This window comes from Penicillium argentinense (assembly GCF_028826775.1).
Source record: "Penicillium argentinense strain IBT 30761 chromosome Unknown utg000011l_segment0_segment0, whole genome shotgun sequence".
Taxonomy (NCBI): domain Eukaryota; kingdom Fungi; phylum Ascomycota; class Eurotiomycetes; order Eurotiales; family Aspergillaceae; genus Penicillium; species Penicillium argentinense.
The window spans coordinates 920,433-937,421 of NW_026622670.1; the positions used below are offsets into that span (position 1 = coordinate 920,433).

At 48.3% G+C, this 16,989-nt stretch overlaps 6 protein-coding genes across 6 annotated transcripts; 3 read left to right on the forward strand and 3 right to left on the reverse strand.

Annotated features, from left to right (window-relative positions):
* Window positions 1-443: 443 nt before the first annotated feature.
* Window positions 444-2,430, forward strand: N7532_011351 (sugar transporter; the record flags this gene model as incomplete). The annotated part of the gene is made up of 7 exons (XM_056623842.1): window positions 444-455; window positions 567-738; window positions 793-899; window positions 963-1,105; window positions 1,315-1,449; window positions 1,533-2,113; window positions 2,195-2,430. 7 exons carry the CDS (start codon window positions 444-446, stop codon window positions 2,428-2,430), a joined length of 1,386 nt encoding a protein of 461 aa, XP_056468830.1.
* A 495-nt stretch (window positions 2,431-2,925) lies between these two features.
* N7532_011352 (hAT family dimerization domain-containing protein) lies at window positions 2,926-4,696 on the reverse strand (the record flags this gene model as incomplete). Its single annotated transcript, XM_056623843.1, has 2 exons — window positions 2,926-4,234; window positions 4,422-4,696. 2 exons carry the CDS (start codon window positions 4,694-4,696, stop codon window positions 2,926-2,928), a joined length of 1,584 nt encoding a protein of 527 aa, XP_056468831.1.
* A 2,979-nt stretch (window positions 4,697-7,675) lies between these two features.
* On the forward strand, window positions 7,676-10,146 carry N7532_011353 (transketolase family protein; the record flags this gene model as incomplete). The annotated part of the gene is made up of 5 exons (XM_056623844.1): window positions 7,676-7,866; window positions 7,932-8,041; window positions 8,116-8,598; window positions 8,654-9,171; window positions 9,229-10,146. The coding sequence occupies 5 exons, from the start codon at window positions 7,676-7,678 to the stop codon at window positions 10,144-10,146; spliced, it is 2,220 nt and encodes a 739-aa protein (XP_056468832.1).
* A 1,298-nt stretch (window positions 10,147-11,444) lies between these two features.
* Window positions 11,445-12,547, forward strand: N7532_011354 (DUF1996 domain-containing protein; the record flags this gene model as incomplete). The annotated part of the gene is made up of 4 exons (XM_056623845.1): window positions 11,445-11,470; window positions 11,529-12,081; window positions 12,139-12,438; window positions 12,509-12,547. The coding sequence occupies 4 exons, from the start codon at window positions 11,445-11,447 to the stop codon at window positions 12,545-12,547; spliced, it is 918 nt and encodes a 305-aa protein (XP_056468833.1).
* A 1,121-nt stretch (window positions 12,548-13,668) lies between these two features.
* Window positions 13,669-14,442, reverse strand: N7532_011355 (uncharacterized protein; the record flags this gene model as incomplete). The annotated part of the gene is made up of 3 exons (XM_056623846.1): window positions 13,669-13,999; window positions 14,056-14,166; window positions 14,243-14,442. 3 exons carry the CDS (start codon window positions 14,440-14,442, stop codon window positions 13,669-13,671), a joined length of 642 nt encoding a protein of 213 aa, XP_056468834.1.
* Window positions 14,443-14,959: 517 nt separating this feature from the next.
* N7532_011356 (Cytochrome P450 61) lies at window positions 14,960-16,862 on the reverse strand (the record flags this gene model as incomplete). Its single annotated transcript, XM_056623847.1, has 5 exons — window positions 14,960-14,995; window positions 15,063-16,311; window positions 16,374-16,524; window positions 16,584-16,756; window positions 16,858-16,862. The coding sequence occupies 5 exons, from the start codon at window positions 16,860-16,862 to the stop codon at window positions 14,960-14,962; spliced, it is 1,614 nt and encodes a 537-aa protein (XP_056468835.1).
* Window positions 16,863-16,989: the final 127 nt, after the last annotated feature.

Here is a 16,989-nt window from a genome sequence, read left to right on the forward strand (position 1 = left end):
AACCAAGTACTGGTGATAGTTGTAGATCAAATCGTATCCTACTTCGCGCTATCAATTTGGGCATCCGAGCGACCGGACAGGGGGTAAATGATAATCCACAGTGGTCCCGACGCGATGCCAACATCAGGGGATGACCCAAAAATTGGGTCAGGAACAGTACCAACAATCCGGGGAAATAGAAGCTACCCCGGTTTTCGAAGCTTCCTGCATCACCAGCGAGGGGCGATATATTAAAGCCCTTGCCAAGACTTGTTGTGATTACTCGGCCAGCTTTCCTTCCTCGACTTAACAGCAAGCGAGACTAAAGTCCCCCAGAAACCGCTTGGCAAGCCATTTTCGACAGCAGGAGATGAAACTTTTACGAAGCCCTACTCGTCCCTCACCGAACACTTGAGAGGCAGAGGAGCTCCGTCGGCATGGATTGAGTATTTGATTATAGCGATATGTGGTATTGGGTGAGTTAAATTCTGATGAGAAGTACTGCGTATACGCAGAACATGACGATTCCAAGAAAGTGTCACCCAAGAAGGCGCTCTTTGTCGAAAATCTGATACTGACGTGTACAGGTCGCTGTGTACGAGCTAGATGCGCGGCCCGGTGCCTTGACGGTCATAATAAGCGGCGACCAGTTTGGCCGCAGTCTCGCTGTCATGCTGGGAGAGCTGATCATTATCATCGGTGCCGTTCTCCAAGCATCATCTTTTGAGCTGGCCCAGCTGATCGTGGGTCGTATCATCGGTGGGATAACCACCCTCGCTGCCAGGTACAGAAATTGAATCTCATTGATTACAGCTAGCTTCGGCAATGACATGGCAGCTGTACTGCCAACTTGGAATGGAGAATGCTCTCGCGCCAAGAGTAGAGGTCGAGCTGTCATGTGGCAGCTCAACATAAACCTTGTAAGTAGACATCAATCTGCCTCAACTGCAATGTCGTCTCGGCGAAAATACTAGTAACCCCAGTTCGGGATTACCTTGGCATATTGGGTTGGCTACGGCCTCGCGGCCTCGCCTGTCACTGGTGAGAATGACTGGACCTGGAGGCTGCCACTGGGGCTGCAATCTGCATTTTCGGTTAACAATCATTCTTGCACTATTCCTTCCCGGTAGGCAATCCCGTTCCGTGTCGCATGAGTCGGTCGCAAATAATAATCCCATCAATATCGTCGATAACATAGATTCGCCTCGAGTTTTGATTCGTAACGGAAAAGTGGCGGAGGTGAGCGACGTCGTCGACATATTATCGCTGGAAGGAGATCCTGCTGCACGCGCAGAGGAAATTGTTTTTTTCACCCAAGGTGACAATCTTTGTTAGCAACAAATATGCTGACCAGCCTGTGCTGCTCCAGCGCACCGTCTTGTCTATGATCGAGAAGACACTGCAGGAAGATTTGGAGACCGATTCCCGGTGGTTAGCAATCTTCACCCAGGGCAAGCCCCGTTTCTTCCAGTAACTTGCCCTGTCTGCAATTGTAATGTGCATGTATCAGCTCAAGAGCGTCAACCTCATCACATACTACTTCGACCTGCCAGGCACGTGTCAGGGTATAGTTTTGACAACTTGTCTGACCACGCTTCCGAGATCGGGCCGATTATCTTCCAGAATACCCTGGAATTATCTCTCCAGATGAGTCTGCTCATCTCCGGCTTCGTCGGACTCGAATTCTGGATTCGCAAGTTTCATTCTGATTCCGCTCATCGACAGACTCGGGCGTTGGCGTCTGCTGCTTTCCGGGCCGGTCAGGCAGTGTATCAGCATAATCGTCATCGCCGTCACGGTCGCATATCCGGAAGACAAGATGTGCGGCTTCGTATCGATAGTTTTCATCTTGTGCGTGACCCTAGTCTGGGGAATTTTGCTCTTTCTGACCTTCTCAGCATTTTTAATACCGTCTATGCGATCGGTACCAACGGTCTTGCGTTTCTGTTGCCTGTCGAATTGACACCTTTGCAGACGCGCGGCAAGTCCGTCGCTATATCCACTGGTTTCTTCTGGCTTTGCAACTTTTTTGTAGTCATGATCTCTCCAGTGCTCATCTCGCGCATCAAGTATGGCACCTACATCCTGTGGGCATGCACGATCCTATGCTTCATCCCGATGATATACTTCCTTGGTAAGTCCCTGTCCAAGCGACAAGTGCTAAATTGCTCAAGTTTGGAAGTTTGGAACACAGCGCTGAAACATCTGGGTGTAGTCCCGGAAACCTACAACGCCGCTCTCGAGGACACTGATGTCTTGTTCGAAACGAATGCGACGTGGTTAATTGGTCCGCTATCGAGAAAGACGCTGGCGGAAATCATGAACGATCGAGTTGCGCGCGGGGATGCTGATGTGCCGGAAGCGAAGGCCGGCGCCAGCGCGGTCGAAATGGTCGAGGATGCAGCGTCGCCGGAGGTCGCTGCAACGGCCGACATGCCCCGAACGCACTAATGCACTGACAGGGCCTGCATGCCCCTGCCCTTGTGATTGGGCGGTACACCTGAGATCTACTTAGTCAGCGGGTGCGGCTCTTCGCACGTGATTCACCTGCTGTGTATGTTGATGAGGACGGGATATAATTTTGGTTTGGGGCCTCATAATAACTAGCGCCCCCCCCCCCGGCGGCGGCGGGGGAAGTGGCACAGTTGATAAAACGGCTGCTGCATTTAGGGCTGTTGACGATATTGCCGATATACCGATATTGACGATACGATATCAGCTGCTTTTGAATTTGTCGATGCCGATTGCCGGTACGATATCGGCGGGCTTCAAATTTGAGATATCACCACTCACGATATCGTCATATCGTATCGGCATCGGCACATTTTTCCTTTAAAATCATCTAGAGAGCGAACGGGCTTTCGTCGAACAGCAGTTTTATTTGACACTTAATGAATGCAGAACGGGAATATCGCGATGGCATAATTTGACCACATCCCTTGACCGCTACCACTTATACCCATCGCGAATCAACATCAGCATTCTTAAGGTATCCCCTTTCAAAGAATATCTTCGGATGCCTAGTACATCCCTCGCTGTACTAAAGACTCTCTCAACAGCAACTTCAGAAGCAGGAATCGCTAGATAGTCCCTGGCTGCTTCTGCCATCCGCGGATGCTTGCCCTTGTGCATCTTCCACCAATTACAGAGCCAGTTCTGGCCGGTGGTATTTGCGACGCTGATCGGAGGGGTGTCGAAGTACTTATCAATATCTGAGAGCTGTGGATCTCGCGCCTGCAACTTCTTCAGCATTCTAGACTCCACATCACTATGCTGCAGGGAAGACGATTTTGATGCAGCGGCATCATGCTCCAGGTTACTAGCCGCGTATACCTGATGTAGATTGGTGCGGATCGTTTCCATAATCATTGTCCCTGCATTGCCATCTTGAAGTTCCCGTAAGACCATTTCACCTTTGACTCGGGGATCCAAGACGAGGGCAGTGTAGTAGGTATCGCAGTCATCCATAATGGAATAGTACTTTTTGTATTTCTTCATCCCTTCTTTCACTGCAGCTATGATATCTCGATCCAGTTTTGCGAAGTCACCATTGCCCTCTGGCACGTCATCGAGCAATTCGTGTAGCTCATAGTAAATCGGGACTGCGAGGCTGATTTGTGGATTTCGTTTCGAAATGAACAAAGTAAGCTCATTGAAATTGTGGAGTACTGTGTGAATCTGTTCCAGCCGTGACCAATCTTGGAGAGTGAACGACGGGAGTTCGTCCTGAAGGTGTAGGAACTTGTTGACTTGTTGCCTTGACTTCAAGCCATCATCGACCATGCGAAATGTCGAGTTCCGTCGTGTCGTAACATCGTACGCAACGAATTTGTCTGGACGGTTGTTGAGTCTGCAAATCTCCTTCCATTTCTGTCGGCGCTGAGGACTTCGGTTAATCCAAAGAGCGAGGACCCGTAATCTCCCTATTGCGGAGTTATCGGTGATCGAGTTACCAGTCTGTAAACAGTCACAGGCAACTTGCGCTCCTTCCACCATCCCTGACCCCAGGTTACGGAGGATATCTTTCACAATCAGATTGAGGACATGAGCCAGGCAGCGGATGTAGCTGTCAAGACCTCGATAGAGTGGTGCTAGCATGGCGTCTTCCACCCTAGGTCGGTCGGAAAGAAAGAAGTATAACTCCGATGCCATGGCCTCGTTGTTACTGGCGTTGTCGCCTGTAATGGAAATGAGCTTGTCCTCGAGACTCAACTCAATAAGCATATTTTCCACTGCAATTGCCAGATTTTCTCCACTATGAATGCCCTAGAGTTCGGTGAACTCGAGTAATCTCGCGGTACTCAAATTCGTCAGTCAGTCAATGACCAATTATCCCTAAAATAGGAAAATGATTCTGGCTTGTCCAGATATCCTGTGATAAGGCAATGGTTTTGCAAGTAAAAGTCAGCTCATTCTTCAGGTTGGTGCGCTGTATGACGAACTCTTGGATGATTCGATCCCGCAAGGTGCGGTGAGAAGTGAATGGAGGCTCAATCCCAAGAATGTCTCGGAACATTTGCTGAAACTCTGGAGACTTGACAGTGGTGAAGGCTTTTATATCAGTCACGATCCAGCGAATGGCATTCCTTTCCAAGACCTCTTGATGGATGAGACTCTGTTTACCACCCATAAAACTCCGAATGTCTGGTCCCTTCTTCGCTGGCTGTGTACTGGAGGTCGGGCAGTATATGCCATGCTTTGCCAAGTGGGTTTTCATGTTGCTGGTTGTGATTTACCTCTGCGAATCTGACGTATGCCAGTCACAGCGTGTTCCCGTTCTTTTATCTACGTGCATACAGCAAATCTCTCGGTCGACCAGCGCCTCTTGTTGGTCCTCTTGATAACCCATGGACAATCAACGGCTGTAGTCTCGAATTACCCCCAGACCCACTCTGTAGCAGGCGCTGGCCGTTTGGAGCATCGAGAGGATACGTGGCTTGTGATTGAAGTACCAGTATCTGGTGAGCTCTCTTGGGATACTAGCACTTGCGACACAGACTCGGAAGGTAGGAGCTCGCAATCTGGTATGTTGGCGAGAATCACCGCGTCTTTTTGACAGGTTGGGAGAGTACGTGTGAGATTGCTCGGCGGCTCGCTTGGTTCGCTTGATTGGTCGGTTTGATCCTCGGGAAAAGACTCTCCATCGCTCTCGTCATTCAGAACTCGGTAGTTGAGGCGTTTCTGCCGGGTACATATTTGTGCGGTATACACCGGGCTACTGACCCAGTGCGGTTGAATACGACTTGCTGATCGCAGCTCACTGTCGATATGGACCCTGTGGTTCAGTAGAACCAGGGTTGAAGAGTCTTATGTGGAGTTGGCTAGTTTTGGAAGAGCTTCACTGTCAACGAAGAAGAGGTCGGGGCACGCGTCCCAGTCTCTCAGACGCGTGTAATAATAGAGTTGAACCATAAAATAGGGTTGAACCCTTATGGCCTCTGGATATTCTGCTATACAGCATAACGGAAGAAGGAAGGGGTAGCCATAGAATAGAACAGGTAATATGATAGTATGTTGGCAGGAAAAGCCAATGAAGTAAATATATATATCCGTATGCGCAGAGGAATGGAAGCAACTTAGAAAGGATTAGACATGTATTGTGCAATAGCAGAGTTATTTGATAGGACGGGAGAGCAAACGTTAAATATATAAATATCCAGCCACATAGTACGGCAACAGTAAAACTTAGGACTACACAAGGGAAGCAGATTGACGATATGGGAAAACAGTGCCGATATCGTATCGTTAACAGCCCTAGCTGCATTGCAGCGAGTCCCCGGTTCAAAACCGGCCCATAGCGTTCCATTTCGCAGAGATGTCCCCGCACCTGCCCGCCGAATGGGACAGGTCGCCTTGAAGGCAGCGACCACCAAAAGAAAGGCTTAGTAACTAAGCGGATTTAGGGTTACACATTAATGCCGTAGGCATCAACATCCCTCGCGATGAGGTTTGGCAGATGATTGGCGATAGCCTCACGCCGCATCGTTCCCAGGGCTGACCTTTATATTTATAGCCTGGCGCTACGGTGCCGGGTGAATTTTATGATCTTGTATAAAACGCAAGACGTTCTCCGGCCAATTTGGCTATCAAATAAGCTTTTTTGCAGCTTCGTAGACCCCGCCGCTCCTTGTCGAGCAATTCCCGATTGAAAATGGCCGGTTTGTAGTGAGGATGGCCATCTAATATAGAGATATAGAAGAAATTCAGGAAAACTTCAAAGGACAGTTCAGAAAATTTACAGATTACTCTAGAAATCAAAACATTATTATCAAGGTACATTACGATCCATAATTTAATTCATCATTCAAATTGTCTCGATGTTCTCAGTCTATTCGTCTCTGGTTTCAACAGACTTCCGGATCGAGTAGCATCTTGGGCTGTTTAAAACCATCCAATGACTCTAGGTCCACAGAAAGACATACATCAACTCCCAATTCAGACTTTTACATATCGATCGATATTAGAGCCGTTTGATGACGATTTATATATCGATAAAAAGCGAAGAGACGTTCAGAGCTACCTTTTATTTTAAAATAAGTGGGATTTTTTCGCCAGCTTTTTTCGCCAAAAGCTCCAGTGGTCGAGTTGGCAACTCCACCACTAGATACGGACGCGGTCACTATCCAGGACTGCGTATGGTCTGCGTCCTCTCTTGCGGCCTGGTAGCTGGATGTAACAGGGTTGCGGCACAGGTGGGACGGGCGGCGTGATCTGTAGGATCTAGAGGCTAGTGGATGGGAGAACTTTGCAGATCCGGGACAGTGCCCATGCCCTTCTTTTCTTTTGATCTATGACATTTTTTTACTCCTTGACTCGAATATTAAAGAGATATTTTGTGTTGAAACTGGTGATGCTAAAGAGCATGCAATGACAGTACCTGAAGGCACTTTGCCTGATTGGGCGACAGCACAGGTTTGATTCCGGGTAATGGCGAAAAGTATTAATTTTGGCCTGGGCTACCCAAGACCTTTTTTATAGATGTCAAAGCTGCAAAATCGGTGGAAAATTATGCTGAATCAATGTGAGAGATGTTTGCTGATATTCGATATCTCAGTGATGGTTTGAGCTTGGGAAAATCAGAAAATCAGTTTCCTCTCTCTAGAACAATAATCTGGGACTGTAAGAAAAAGAGGTTGCCAGATATATTCGCAGTACTGACTATGCTTGACAAGCCACGGAGCTGCCGGGTCAGATGCCTCCTCATACTGACTTCTTGCAGACCCCCTCGTTTCCTCTTCTCTCACCACCAAGCACAACCCCGTGACTTTGCCCTCGTTCCACCCACACCCAAGAAGATAGCCCCATGTTTCGATCCTCATTCTGAATCGGCTGGTGGGAAGGTACTGCCGATCGGCGCTCGTTTCGAGGGCCCAGTGGTCTCGAAGCGAGCGACTCCCTCCCATTCCCCGACCGCGGCTTGTTTGCGCAGCTAGCAGACACCTCTCTCTAGACTCGAACTTCCACGATTGCCACAGTCAAATCCCGTACCCATGACTTCGTCTCGATCCCTTACGTCTGCTGGCTATGGCACGAGCAGGTATTCTCGGGCACGCAATCGTGAACCATTGTCTCGGCTATAAGAGTTGGCGACTGGCTCGACTATGCTGCTTTTAACGGACAGCTACAGCCCGCTGAGATCGATCGTGATTCCTATATTGTTATTTTGGTGCTTTAAATTTGCACTGAGCTTCTCATAATGGCACCTGCGCTGGAACTCCTCGAGAAGCCCATTGAGAACCTCCCGGTCAAGACGTTCTCAGCTAATGGCAATGGGGCTGCTGTTGCTGGGCTCAAATTGGAGAGTCCAGAGAGACACCAGCGGGTCATGAATGTCTTTCGAGCCTTCATTGCTGACCTATGCCAGCAATACGGCGAGGGCCATGCTGGGTAAGCTGGCCCCTCTTCAGGAACGCGCTCGTTTGCAAGGTAACGCTGACTGAACCATGTCGCAGATCACCCATGGGCATGGCTGCTATTGGAATTGCTCTATACAAGTATGTGATGAAGTACTCCCCAAGGAATTGCAACTACTTCAACCGAGACCGCTTTGTTCTTTCGAATGGTAAGTCCTCTACACACTCCTCATGGTTTTCCTGAAAAGCCAAGCGGCATCTAACAGAAGTGAAATTATGGCAGGCCATGCCTGCCTATGGCAGTATCTCTTCATGCACCTCGTCGGCGTCAACAGCATGACACTCGAGCAGCTCAAATCCTATCACTCCGCGAGAATCGACTCCGTGTGCCCCGGCCATCCCGAAATCGAGAATGAGGGCATAGAGGTCACAACTGGGCCACTCGGCCAGGGTCTTGCGAATGCCGTTGGTCTTGCCATGGCCACCAAGAACCTCGCTGCGACGTACAACAAGCCCGGCTACGAGTTGGTGAATAATATGACCTGGTGCATGGTCGGTGATGCTTGCCTTCAGGAAGGTGTCGGTCTCGAGGCGCTCTCGCTCGCTGGTCACTGGAAGTTGAATAATCTCTGTGTGATTTTCGACAACAACTCAGTGACGTGTGATGGAACTGCAGATGTTGCCAATACTGAGGATGTCAATATGAAGATGCGGGCTACTGGCTTCAATGTGGTAGACGTGTATAACGGAGACTCAGACGTTGCCGGTATGTATCCGGCACACTTGACGTTTTTAATGATAGGTCTACTGACACAGCACAGCTGTCGTTAACAGCCTTGTTGCCGCCCGATCAAGCGACAAGCCCACCTTTATTAACATCCGCACCACGATCGGCTTCGGATCTGCAATTGCCGGTACTGCCGACGTACACGGAGCTGCTCTCGGAGTTGATGAAGTGGCTAACGTCAAGAGGTCATTCGGCCTCGACCCTAATCAACACTTCCATATTCCCCAAGATGTTTACGACTTCTTCGCCGATATTCCAGGTCGTGGCAAGGCCCACGAAGTGGGTTGGCAGGTGGCCTTGGAAAGGTATCGTGAGAGAGACCCTGCACTGGCGGCCGAATTTACACTCCGCGTCGCAGGGAAATTGCCTGAAGACTGGACCAAATGTATTCCCCGCAAGGAGGATCAACCCATTGCGCCTACGGCCTCTCGAAAATCAGCTGGCGTCGTGACCAACGCTCTTGGCGAGAGAATCAATTCATTTTTGGTTGGCACGGCGGACCTTACTCCGTCGTGCAATGTTGCCTACAAAAACAAGGTCGACTTCCAATCTGTCAGTAATCGATGCTTTTTCTTTCTGGCTTGAGACACGCTACTAATATAAAACCAGCCTGGTCTCCGAACTGCCTGTGGCCTAAACGGGAACTACAGTGGTCGATATATCCACTACGGTATTCGCGAACACGCGATGTGTGCCATAACCAACGGACTTGCCGCCTTCAACAAAGGAACATTCATCCCCATGACAAGCACATACTTCGTGTTCCATCTATACGCCGCTGCCGCTGTCCGCATGGCAGCGCTTCAAGGTCTTCAGCAAATCCATATCGCTACCCACGACAGTATCGGCGTTGGCGAAAATGGCCCCACGCACCAGCCCATAGCCGTTGCGGCCCTCTACCGCGCCTTGCCTAACACCCTTTACATTCGGCCCTGTGACGCTGAAGAAGTAGCCGGCTCCTACATTGCCGCCATCCAGGCGACCGAAACACCCACCATTATCTCACTCTCCCGACAGAGCCTGACTCAGTACCCTCAATACTCCTCGCGAGAGGGAACATTGAAAGGCGCATATGTCTTCAATGAGGCAGAGGGTGATGATTTCGATGTGACTTTGATCGGCGTCGGGTCTGAGATGTGCTTCACAATGCAGACTCGAGGATTGCTTCTTAGAGATTATGGCATTAGGGCACGGGTTGTTTCTTTCCCTTGTACTAGGCTGTTCGAGCAGCAGTCCCGGGAGTACAAGCAGTCGGTATTGAAGCCTCGTGCCGGGAAACCGACCGTTGTTATCGAGGCCTTCCCGTCCAACGGATGGGAGCGCTATGCTGATGCCTCGGTATCAATGAATAGCTTTGGGAAGAGCCTTCCCTCCAAGGAAATATATGAGCACTTTGGATTTACGCCGGAGAAGATCGCACCTAAGGTCAAGGATCTAGTGGAGGACGTTAGGAGGGATGGAATCGGGATCCTCAGAGGCGATTTCAGAGATTTGAACGGTTGTCTGCGGATTGGATTTGAACATTGAAAGACATTGTTTTCTAGAATTACCAAATTTATTCACACCTTGAGAATTTAGGACACTCTGCTACAGAAAGGCTCCGATAAATGCAGGAGATCACTTGATACAGCGACGCCCTTTGTACCTCGGACCACAAGTGCTCCTTGACATTTGGTGATTGGAATGGGCCTAAGACAACCTGGATGGGATTGCAGCAATATTCATCCAATTTCTATCCATTGTTTTATGACTTTCCTCCAGAAGATGAAATGGAATCTACATATATCTCTTCCGACAAAGAACGTTAACACACAGTAATTGTTGGACACAATCCAACGAAAGCCTGAACTCTGGGGAAGACAAGGAGAAGATCATCTCCATGGCACAGTGAACAAAAACAGGCAAAATCGAGAAGACATGGAGGGACCTGACTTTGACCTTGGACCAACTTCCTGGGTTCTCAAAATGACCCACCTGGGCACCACTTCACGATGCAGCCAGCGATTTCCTTCGATATTACTTATGAGCCTTCCGCCGTATACCATGAGAATGCTCGATGCTCCAGAGTGCAAGAAGAGCAGTTCCCAAAAAAGGGTTGTCAGGGATCTTTGTTCAACTTCATTAGGCTGAAACATGCCAGGCGCGCTTAGCCGAAAAGGGCGGCACTGAATCGACATCTCAAATTGGCCAGGCGTTTGCGCTCTACTGCTTCTGACAGGTGTGGAGCCTGGACCCTGAAAATGCATACCCCGGGATACCGAACGCCTCTCGTCAAAGGAAACTGTATACCGAGTGTCATTTGTTTGAGATGCGACGCGTCTGGATTCCAAAATATAACTTTGAAAAATACCCTGTCCTCTTTACGTTTTCCTTCACAAACTTTCACTCCTTCCAACATCGAGACTGGCTACTCGAATCCACTCATTCTTCGGATATCTCTTTCTCACTTTCTTTGGCGCCGACCGGATCGGCTAACCCCCATTTTTCGCTTCGAAACAGTTTGTCTCGAGAAATATTGAAAAAATGCGTTTCCATACTGCAGAACATCTGGTTGGTGGTAGCCTTTTCTGCTGCGTACGCGAAGGACTTTCAAACTTTTGCTGTGAATCACTTCTATGGTCAAGGCCCGCTGACAGAGGGCCGTATGGACCCGATTGTTGATCCGAGCACCGCGGCTAACCATGTGCATGCAATCCAGGGTGGAAGCAACTTTAATTTGACAATGGGGAAAGAAGTCTTTAGACTCAGGTTGTACTTCTTCCCTGGTCGACGCAGACAAGAGCAACTATTGGACCCTAATCAACGGAAGCTTCATTTCAGTTCCGATGTTCTACATGAACATCTACTACTTGTAAGGACAATAAACACCGAAATTGAAAGCTATCCTCGTTGACTGACAAAATGAATAGTTTCGAAGCGACCGACGACGAGACAAAACCTTTCCCTGTTGGGCTTCGGATGGTCAGTGGAGACAACAGTCTTCGAACACCACCCCCGGGCGGAGCAGAAAATGTCTTGTATACGAACCAGGGTACCATTCAACCGGTCCAGTGGACATGCCCGCGCAGTTCCTACGAACCTCCTTCATACCCCACTGATTCCGACGGACTCCACGGGGTCGGAATACAGGATCCAAGCAACCAGGGAGCTGGCGTGGGGTTCCCGCACATGAACTGCGACGGCTATGCATCTCCGCTGCGTGCTGACATTCACTCCCCATCTTGTTACAACCCAGAAGCCGGGTTGACCGACTACAAGAACAACATGGTATTCCCAAGCAGCAAGGATTCGCCCAGCGGTAAAGCTAATTGCCCGAAAGAATGGATCCATGTTCCGCATATCTTCTACAAAGTTTACTGGAATACGCCCCTCTTCGTGGATATGTGGGAACAAGGGAAAGGCTCACAGCCTTTTATCTTGGCTAATGGTGACTGCACAGGCTCTTCCCTCCACGGCGACTTTGTAAGTCTCTTCCGATGCAACCAAAGAAAAGAAGAACCCTACTAATAAATCCCATAGTTTTCTGGTTGGGATGAAAGCATCCTACAGAAAATAATCAATAACTGTGACGCTGGAGTCTTGGGAATGGACAAGTGCGCCGATGCCGGTACAATCAACGACTCGTCCAAAAGCTGCAACATCGCAAATCTCGTACCGGAGGCAATTTCCGGCGTGCTTGGAAAGCTTCCAGGAAACAACCCACCTACTGGATGGGGCCAAGGGGAGACTGCCTCCTCCGGATCCTCCGACTCTCAGACTTGCGGTGGAAGCTTGGCGTTGAGCGTGTATGAAAAGAGCGATAAGAATCCCGCGAGGAGGGTCAGTCGGGGTATCCGCCGTCATCTTCATGGTAGACGCTCTCATGTATAACTTAAGTTCAAATCCATAGACCTTTGCGAAATCAAAATTTGCAATTATAAGGGACTAATCGTAATGGATCATTTATATTCCTATACGATATCCAATCCATGCATCACAGTCCAAAATATGAGTAATAGAAAGGCTTCCAGATTTTGTAAATGTGAGTAAACAACACCCCAAGCACTTGAGAGTAAACTATGCAGCTGGCAGGCAATGAATCATTTTCAATATATTACCATGGGCAATTGGAATCTCTTCAATTAAGGTTGGTGCAATCCATGATTTGAGTATTGTCATAGAGAGGAATCCAGGATAATATCGAAAGGATGGTTACACTAGTGTGCTCACTATAAAAGACCTTACGACTGGAGATATCTTTCCCAACAATTGAGGTAATTGCTAACGCCTTATATTGGAACTCTATGATGGACATAGTGTAATTAAAAATTCCAGAATATCCTGCTGAGTGCAAAGAACGAACACATAATCCACGAATGTAATATTATGCCTCACCAGTAAATTGGGGAGGAAGGAATCTGTCTTCCATTGACATTGGTGCTGCTGCCGTTAGTCTCGCATTCCTACTTGTCAATCCGCTCTTGGCATTGGCGATCACCATCTCGCCCGATCCATCCGGTTGTGTAAGAGTATAGAATTTATGTCGAAGCCAAGGACCATTGATTCTGGGATGACCCGATCCCTGGTCCCAAATAATGCATTGAATTCGATCCCAGCTGGACATCGCCGTTTTTTCCTGGACATTGTGGACGTTCACCCAAACCGCTTTGGTGGGATACTGCTTCCGTGTTCCGTCAGGCATCCACACCGATGTTATATTGATCAAAGGTACATATACACTGTGTTGATTATTCGAAGAATAGATGACCAAGTCTTCAATATCACTTTGATAGATACACATGTAGTCACTTCCAGTGTCATCTATAAAGCTCAAATCGATATGCGGCCCGATTGAATTTTGTCGTGAATGCGAGGTGAGTGCAATGGACATTTCAACCTAAGAAACGGCGAATAACTTTCTATTAATATGGCTGCTTTATCTGAAAGTGTAAAGGACTTTAAACTCACATTCGTCTGATATGAATTTGGCAACGAAGGATGTGTTCCATAGGTTCTGACACGCATCACGCGCGGATTGTTCACATTTAAAGCCTAATAAGAGTAAATTTTTTAATAAGAGCATAATGCGAAAGTACTGACATAGCTCACCCCTTCGACCCAGAAAGAAACAATTCCACCCAGGCAATGCGAACTAATACAGCCATATTCATCCCAATCAAAAGGCCTGGGCTGAGAGATCTGAGCTCCGTTGTACCAATACGTGACAAGTCCCGGGTACCAGCCGATTGTCCCAGTTTTATAAGCCTGAATGATAGCTGAAATAGTAGGAAGAAGAGCATACTCGTCGCCGTCTTGAAGTAATGTGGCTCCGATCTCCTCGAGGTTTTGTATACGTTCCAAAACTTCCCAGGCAAGTCCTGGGTATATCATCATCGCAGTCCTACAAGGTATGTAATTAGTAAGAGCAGAATGAGGATTTGAATCTGAGTGGCTTACTCTCTCTCCGTTTTTCTTATCAGAAATGTATCCAGTTTTCGCTCAAAAATGTGCGGTAAGATATTGTCCTCAATCCTTTCGCGGCATCTTTCAATCTGCGCATCTAAGTCCCTATGTATATATTGTTAGTGTCATATGTAATGCTTGCATAATGTTTGAAACATGTAAAAGGCCTCTGGTAACATACTCAGCATCAAGATCATATTCCTCGGCATTCCAGCCAATTGGAAGCACTGTGATTGGATTACTGTCCGTGTTTTTCCACCGATACTGTCTTGCGGGTCGAGGCGGAGGAGGGACAGGCTGCCATGTGCTTACATAGGACATGTTGAGATTCAACTCGTTAAAACGATAGATTTTGTGTTGGTTTTGAGCTGTCTTGAGCATTTTGAGTTAGTAAGTAATGAGCCTAACATATCTTTTTGTAGAAATATTATTCGATTTGGGTGAAATCATAGCTGGCAAAAGTGCCTAAGTAGGCCCATTAAATAAATTAAGGAAATCAGGAAAAGGCATCTACGGACAAAGAGAAAGCATTCTATTATTGACCTCGACTTCTAGCCAAAATAAAGGCGGATGAAGAAACCAAAGAAAATTTATCCTTTTTTGGACTCGGTCTAAAATCAGAGCAAAATTTCCCGAGTCGAGTCTCATTAAAGGCAAATATCATTCGCTTGGAGATTTGACCACAATAAGGGTACTTGGTTATGAACTATGGCCTGTAGTATGCCATCTTTTGTCCGCAATCACATTGCAAGGGAGACCACAACATGTCAAAGACGTGAATTAACACCAAATAGGGTTTTGTTCTTAGATTATTTGTTAGCCCGGTAGTGCAGCTAGGCTGTATCAATAAGATCGAGAAATTGATATGATGTCTGATCTAAAGTTTTGGAGATTATTATCAAACACGCTTCGAGAAAACTAGTTGACACCCATCCTGTAAGAATTAGCTAAGTTCAGAAACTGAACAGAAGGACAGAATTTAATAGCGAGTGAGGACTTACCATCGGAAATAACGTAGCGAAAACCTTGATCTCCTCCGACTTTTCCGTGGGGTGGTGCTTCCAATCCAAATCCAGTGCCGCCTTTCCGATCATGCCCGCCATAGATAGCGGCACATATCTTCGTGCCAGACAGTCATGTGGTCCAGTGCCAAAGACCAGCCAGTTCTTGGTTTTTGACTCAGCATCACCAGTAACCCAGCGATCAGGATCAAAAGAATCCGGATCTGGATAGGCGTTAGGGTCGTGCAAGGCCGGATAACAAGAAGGGATAATCATGGAGCCCTTCGGTACTGTGTAGTTTGACGTGACGGGGAAGTCCTTGGTTGCGAGATACGGAACAAAGATAACCGGGGGTCGGTGGCGTAGAAGTTCTTTGATCACCGCGTTGGTGTATGTGAGTGATTCGAGCATTGGGAGATCAAAGGGTTTGTTTCTGTCCCCACCCCGAGCAGCCAAGTTCTCTTCACGCAGTCGATGGAGTACGTCGGGTCTTTGGGCGAGAACTTGAAAGAGCCATGTTGTAGCGCTGCTGGACGCATCTTGAGATGCAAAAAGAAAGGTGAATAACGTCTCGCCAATCTCTTCGTTGGTGAATTCTCGGATGAGGTTTGTCGGCTTCTCTTCGTCTGTTCCCCCGGCGGCTATTTTCTCTCGGTATCGCTTGGATTCCATCATGTGAATTACCCAGTGGTCCACAATGCAGGTCGGGGTTGCACCAGTTGCCATGTTCGCTTTGCATGCCGCAGCACATTTCGCGAACTCGGCGTGGACGGCGTCAGCTGTTCGCTTCCCGAGCCAAGGCTTGGTGAAAGGAATGTAGATGGAAAGAGGGATATTTACCAGCTCCATCGCGGCCGTCACAAGGTAAAAATCTTTTGCGATCTTTTTTACCGCGTCTTGGGAGATGTAGTCACCGAAGAAAGTGCGGCATGAAAGGGCACAATTGATTTCGCGGAATAGAGGCATGAATGCCATTGGCTGGAAGTTTTTCGTTTGGCTAACTGCGACAAATTTATCGAAGTACTTTTTCAAGACCCGTTCCTGTACAGGGAGATAGGTAGCGATCGCTTTGTTGGTGAACAGTGGTGTGAGCCCCCTCCGATACTCGGCGTGCGCTTTGCCTTGCAAGAAAACCCATGCCTTGGGGCCCAGCAAGTCCTTCGCAATTGGCACAATGCACGGCTCGGCGTAGGATGGTGACTTGAAGACTTTGTGTGCGATATCTCGGTCGGAGGCTAGAACGACGAATCTGCAAGTTTAAACGTTAGATCGCGACCGCAATCTTGACGGACAACCGGAGAAACGTCATACTTGTGGAAGACAGAAACACAACTTAGAGGGCCACTAGCCCACTGTGCGAGGTATCCCTCGAATTTGGGATCGATAGCCTGAAGAAAAGGCCCAATGAGAGGGATTTTGAATCTCGGCCCAGCGATCGAGCCTTTCCGTTTGATGTACATGACTACTCGTAACGTTAGTCACAGGCCGCACAACACATGGGACTGATGAGATCTCATTTACCCTGATCATACAGAATCACACCAATGGTAAATGTCGCTATGTATTGCCAGAGAGTCCAATGGGAAAGATGGGCCGCAACAGTTCCCTTTGGGTCGCCATGGCTGAATGGGCTTGTCTCTTCCAAATCGGGTAGAGTGCTAGAAGTATTGAGCATCTTCATCATAAATTCCGACCTTTTTTTATGTCACTCAGCTCTCTCTTGTCTATAAAATTGCAGCTGCGGCTGCTTTATAGCTCAGGTACGCAGGCTGCTCGTCTGATCTATACGGATTACCACATCGGGACTAGACTCCGAGTGTCTTGTCCGAGTCGGAGTCTAGTCCAATTTGGGTCTAGCGTGCGCTGAGAATCACAGCGCTGTGACTCGCGCGGTCCCGGCTCCACCGCCTCGCGATGGCACGGTTTA